The sequence below is a fragment of the Pongo pygmaeus genome, chromosome 9 (genome assembly GCF_028885625.2).
Source record: "Pongo pygmaeus isolate AG05252 chromosome 9, NHGRI_mPonPyg2-v2.0_pri, whole genome shotgun sequence".
Classification (NCBI taxonomy): Eukaryota; Metazoa; Chordata; class Mammalia; order Primates; family Hominidae; genus Pongo; species Pongo pygmaeus.
Genome location: NC_072382.2, coordinates 17,181,294 through 17,187,488, shown reverse-complemented (window position 1 = coordinate 17,187,488; position 6,195 = coordinate 17,181,294). Strand labels below are relative to the sequence as shown.

At 37.7% G+C, this 6,195-nt stretch overlaps 1 protein-coding gene across 1 annotated transcript; it reads left to right on the top strand.

Moving 5' to 3' along the window:
* Window positions 1–1,263: 1,263 nt before the first annotated feature.
* LOC129008890 (olfactory receptor 1S1) lies at window positions 1,264–4,659 on the top strand. The gene is made up of 2 exons (XM_054441351.2): window positions 1,264–1,381; window positions 3,304–4,659. Exon 2 carries the CDS (start codon window positions 3,360–3,362, stop codon window positions 4,296–4,298), a length of 939 nt encoding a protein of 312 aa, XP_054297326.2. The 5' UTR covers window positions 1,264–1,381; window positions 3,304–3,359; the 3' UTR covers window positions 4,299–4,659.
* Window positions 4,660–6,195: the final 1,536 nt, after the last annotated feature.

Genomic DNA, 6,195 nt, shown 5'->3' with positions numbered 1-6,195 from the left:
TTGGAATTTTTATAAGGATTATAATAAGTCTGTAGATCTCTTTGGGTAGTATGGTTATTTTAACAATATCAATTCTTCTAATCCTTGAACACAAGATATCGTTCCATATATTTGTGTCTTCTTCAGTTTCTTTCATCAAAGGTGTACAGTTTTTCAGGGTAGAAATCCTTCCCTTCCTTGGTTAAGTTTATTCCTAGTTACTTTTTATTTGTAGTTATTGTAAATGTAATTGTTTGCCTTATTTCTTTTACAGATAATTCACTACTAGCATATATACATGTTACTAATTTTTGTATGTTAGTGCACAAATAAATAGAATAACTTACCTTCTTCCTTCTCTATTACCCCATTATTTTAAATATAATTCATTGATACACTTAATCCATAGGTTGAATTCTTTCCTATTGAAGAGGAAATCAACATTCTTAGTTTGGGTGAGAAACAAGTGTACTATATTGTGAGGCACCTTTGAGCATTGGAAGAAGGGATATATTAATTTTGCCTGAGTCCCTGGCTGGGCAGTCTCTCTTGCTTCTGTCCATTTCCAGATGTCTTTTTCCATCCTTCCCATTGTATTGTGAATCACTCAATATCATTTCAATACATTTATTTGCAAAATTAGAAACCCAGAATTTGTCTTTAGTTTGCAATTAAGAGCCCTGAATGCTGAGTCACTGGGCCTCCAACTTTTTTTCCAGTGCTAACATTTATTCAACTGATGCCAAGGCCATATCTTATCTCCTTCCACTAGATATGACATCCCTTTGGATTCATAATCTCTAGTCAAAAAATTCAGCTTAATTCTCTAGGTATTTCCTAAGTGTTTTCCACTACTAGGCACTAGAGAAGACATAGAAAAGAACTCTGAAACTGCTGTCCATCTCTCTGGGAGAAGAAGACACACAGCACAAACAACTCCCTCTCTGTGAAGAGCAATAATCAACTAATTTACAGATAGGATATCACAAGCAGGAAGAGCATGTGAAGACAAAACAAAGGAAAAAAAGCAGAGCTGTCTGTCTATTCCCCATTTACCTCATCAAGACTGGGATGTAAAAGTTACTGTTTGTCTTGAGGAAAACACTTGAGGGATATTATCCCAAAGGGATGAGAAGGACCTGAATGTCCCAGGTGAGCCCAGCACCATGATTCTATTAACTCCAAAGCTTGGAGGAAGAGTTTAATCTGAAAAATACCTAAGAGCTGCTGCATCTCCACCTGCAACTCTGCTAAGGATAAGGAAATCCACTGGGTCTAGAAACCAGTAACTTCCTGAGATTTTTACCATCATTCAGAGGTGAGTCTCTTCAGAATCCAGCATTGGTCTTGACCAGCTAGACAGTCACCTTAAGAATTCAGAACAATTGGTGCAGGGCTACTGGTAGGTGGAAAGGTAGAATGGAAAGGAGAGATCAGAGATTGTCACTCAGAAACATACAGTTCCCTCTCTAGTCAAGCCCAAACCAGCCCAGGGCTTGGTAACCACAGGCTGGTCTGTATCTTCAATATAGATGCCTGCCAGTTATTTAGCTCATTTCAGTTTTGTTGTGGATTCTCTCTTCTGCATGTGTTTTCTCTTGTCTCTGATTTGTAAGCCAAGCATTTCAGGAGGAAAGAGACTTCAGATCTCTGCTTCAACCTCCAATGCCTTTCAGTTTTCAGGAATTTCAGAGATGAAGATTTTCTCTTTTCTGGCCTCTGAATGGAAAGAAAATCTTTGAGAGATACGTGATTTTGGAGATAGGTAGAAGAGAGGGATAAAATGAGAGGGAGACAATGTTAGGAGAGTAGAAAGAGGGACCAATGTCTCTTTGTTCCCAAGCTGATATTATTTCCAATAAATCACAAGGAAAATCATACTAGGTCCAGTCTCTCTTCTCTACTCCTAGATGACACCTTGTGAGATCCGTTTACCTTTCTGGCCACTTAAGGTTTTCAAAATGTTTAACTTTGATACTGAAGACCCATTTCCAGGTATTAAAAAACCAAGTCCAGCCCAATTTTAAACTTTAGCTTCACTATCATTTCAAAGCATGGGTTCTCCCTTGTGAGCTCAGATCTGATGTGTAGCTTGGGTTGTACAGCGGAAAGGTGGGAGCATATGTTCTTCCCCTTGCTCTTTGGCCTCTCTTCCCGCAAACCCGTTGTTACTATTGTTGTTGTTGTTTTATTCATTGTGGTCTTTCCTTCTTTTCAAGTTTTATCAGGTCAGGGAGGAAGAACGGGGATGAGAAAAAAGGCAAAAGTGTTCATATCTGTTGCCATAGATACTACCAGCTGGTGCCTTATATGTGGCAGGCATGGTGTCTCTTGAGACCATTTTGGGGTTCGTCAGGGGCTCCCTTTTGGGACTGCCTCATTATGCGGTTCCCTGACAAGCACAATGAATTACGTCCCTGATCTGTTTAAGATCTCTCTTTCATAAGAGACCCACCTCATGGTTTCTTACTGCTATAGCCTCCTCTGCCCCGATAGGCTGTCTCTGGATTGGAATCTCAACAAGGTGACTTGACTCCAATGACCTCCTATAGCATCACGTATCCTATGGGAAATTCACATATTTATGCCGTGTCATGGGTGAAAATGCAGATTGCCCTACTAACCACCATCTTTTCCCTCTATGCCCACCATCTTTTCTCTCTACCTCTGCCATCGTGGCCTGATCCAGTGAGCCCCTCACCTTTAGAAGCTAGAGGCAAACAGAAGTCTTTAACTGTATGTGTGCCCCCTAAATTTTCTTGAGGCTAATATGTAGCCACAGATGAAGTAAAACCCTGGTTGCTCCTTCTTGTACTGATTCTCCAAAAGCACTTGTTTTGGAGTTCTCCCCCGGCTTTAGTGGGATGAAGCACCAACACAATGGTGTACACTGCCATAGTGATTCCTAACCCTCAGTTGTGTTTACTTCCCCAAACTCTTCACTTTCACGAGACTTGAAATTTCTGTTTTATTAGATTTAAAGGATAAAGGTGGTTTGGCGACCAGTTTGGTCATTTTTAAGTTAATTCTGCAGGTGTATATAACATGTTTAGAATATAGGGTATGCCTCATCTGTGATCCTCAGTTTGGGGGACTGAAACTACATTTAGAACCAACTGGAAAAATCACATTCAGAATCCTGTTAGAGTTTAAAACACTTTCTTTGAGAAGTTTTGGCCATGTCCTGTTTTTTTCTAAGGCATTTTCCAAATCTCTGCACTGATGAAATACTTCCTTATTAAGTAGCACTTCCACTTAATAAGCAGAAGAAACTTTATTCAAGTGCCTTACTGCAATGGCTGCAGCCAAATGATACCACGTTAGGTTTTCTTGTAGGAATATGAAGACTTTTGTGTTCCTTTCTTCAGATCGGCAGAAATATGCATCAAGGAAACCAAACCATCGTTGCTGAATTCATTCTCCTGGGATTTTTCAACCAGGATGAGCATCAAAACCTCCTCTTTGTGCTTTTCTTGGGTATGTACCTGGTCACTGTGGTTGGGAACGGGCTCATCATTCTGGCTATTAGCTTCGATACGTACCTTCATAACCCCATGTATTTCTTCCTTGCCAATCTATCCTTTGCTGATATTTCCTCCATTTCCAACTCAGTCCCCAAAATGCTGGTGAATATTCAAACCAAGAGTCAATCCATCTCTTATGAGAGCTGCATCACACAGATGTACTTTTCTATTGTGTTTGTCGTCATTGACAATTTGCTCTTGGGGATCATGGCCTATGACCGCTTTGTGGCGATCTGCCATCCTCTGAACTATACAACTTTCATGCGGCCCAGGTTTGGCATTTTGCTCACTGTCATCTCGTGGTTCCTCAGTAGTATTATTGCTCTGACACACACCCTTCTGCTCATTCAATTGCTCTTCTGTGACCACAACACTCTCCCACACTTCTTCTGTGACTTGGCTCCTCTGCTCAAACTGTCCTGTTCAGACACAATGATCAATGAGCTTGTGTTGTTTATTGTGGGTTTATCAGTTATCATCTTCCCCTTTGCACTCATCTTCTTCTCCTATGTCTGCATCATCAGAGCTGTCCTGAGAGTATCATCCACACAGGGAAAGTGGAAAGCCTTCTCCACTTGTGGCTCTCACCTGACAGTTGTATTACTGTTCTATGGAACCATTGTAGGCGTGTACTTTTTCCCCTCCTCCACTCACCCTGAGGACACTGATAAGATTGGTGCTGTCCTGTTCACTGTGGTGACACCCATGATGAACCCCTTCATCTACAGCTTGAGGAATAAGGATATGAAAGTTGCCCTGAGAAAGCTCATCAATAGAAAAATTTCTTCCCTTTGATGCTCTGGACCTCTACATTCTTTTAGTCCACATAATCAGATAAATGATTCAGCCCAGAGTGTATTGCACAGTTGTGATGGTTCAACTTTTGATGAACTTGCAGGTATCTGTCTCCCATTCCAACCTCTGAAGGGGTTGGAGCTTTTCCACTTAGCTCTTGTCTTGGAAACAAAACCTGTAACCTCCGTGGTAAGTCACAAGAATAACACGCATCCTTAGAGAGTCAATTGGTGGTTACCAGGGCCCAGGAGTGGGAAGACGGAATGGAGGTGATGAGATGTTGATTAATGGGTACAAAAATACAGTTAGATAGAAGAAATAAGACCTATTGTTTGATAAATCATTAGGGGACTACAGTAAACTGTAATCTATTGTATATTTCAAAATAGCTAAAGGAGAATAATTCTACTGTTCCCAGCATAAAGAAAAGATAAATGTTTGAGGTGATGGATATCCCTATCCCCTAATTTGCTTATTACACATTATATGAGTGTATCAAAATATCACATTACCCAAAAATATGGGGGACAGTGTGTCAATAAAAATACATGTATCAATAAATAAAAAATTTATGCATAAAAAATTAAAATTACTTTAAAAAACCCACATCTCACATCTTAATTACAATCTACATTACTATAGACTTTGGTATGAATTATTTTTCAAGTTGTAATGTTTATAATTGTAATGTCTCTTCATTTATTTGTTCAAGTCTTCTTATATGTTTTTAATGACATTTTATAGTTTTCTTTCTATTTTAAACATATAGATTATTAAGTTGTTCTTGAGTGTCTCATGATGTTTTTTGCTAAAGTAAATTTGTTTACAGATATGTAGGAAAAAGCGTAGAATTTATTTGTTATTATCATATTTCTCTACTAAACTCTTTTGTTAGTATAATAGTTCAAACTTGATTTTCTTTTGCCAGGAGAAAAATAGTAACATCAGCAAAATGATAATTTCAACCTTCATTTTTAAATATTTTGATTCCTTGTTTGTTTTTTCTGGTTTTATTTCATTGACTAGTATCTCCAGCAAAATTCTGTTTTAATGAGGGCTAATAAGTGTACTGGTTGGACTTTAAGCTTTATTTTTTGAAAATATTTAATGTTATTTAAAGTATATATTGAATTTCACCCAATGCCTTTATAATATCTATTGAGATTATTAGATTTTTAAAGAAGTGATTAATATGTAGTTACTTACATTAATTGACTTTCTAATATTACAGCAGCCTATGCTTTTAACATCTAATTTGGCTATAATGTATTATTCATTTGCTGCACTGTCAAATTTAGCTAAGTAATATTTATGTAATATTTTTACATCTATGGTGAGTCAGATTGGCTCATAGTTGTCCTTTTGGTAATAATATTCTTGCTAAGTTGTTACTATGGATATGATATAATTAATCATAATGAACTTGTTGGTTTACTGAAACTTTTATAAACATGAAATAGTCTTTTTGATCCTATTTAATATTGCTATTATGAATTCCACTATGTCTGATACTAGTCTTGTCAGATCTACTTTTTTGAAAAAGTTAGTACTTGCTTGGCTCTATCTCTGTCGATCCATTTACTTTAAGTACCTTAAGTGTGTCTCATGTTATGAACATGTATCTGGATTTTAACACATAATCTGAGCATTTCAGTCTTTTAACAAATAAATCTAAGCAATTCACATATATATAGGGTCACTGATACATTGAGTTTATGTTTTCCATTTACTACATTTTATTTATTATTATTTATTTGTTTATTTATTTTTTGAGACGAAGTCTTACTCTGTGGCCCAGGCTGGAGCGGAGTGGTGTGATCTCGGCTAACTGCAGCATCTACCTCCCTGGTTCAAGCAATTCCCCTTCCTCAGCCTCCTGAGTAGCTGGGATTATAGG

Bases quoted from the DNA above. Each gene is read 5' to 3' on its own strand.
- LOC129008890 (XM_054441351.2), top strand. From the start codon at position 3,360: ATGCATCAAGGAAACCAAACCATCGTTGCTGAATTCATTCTCCTGGGA.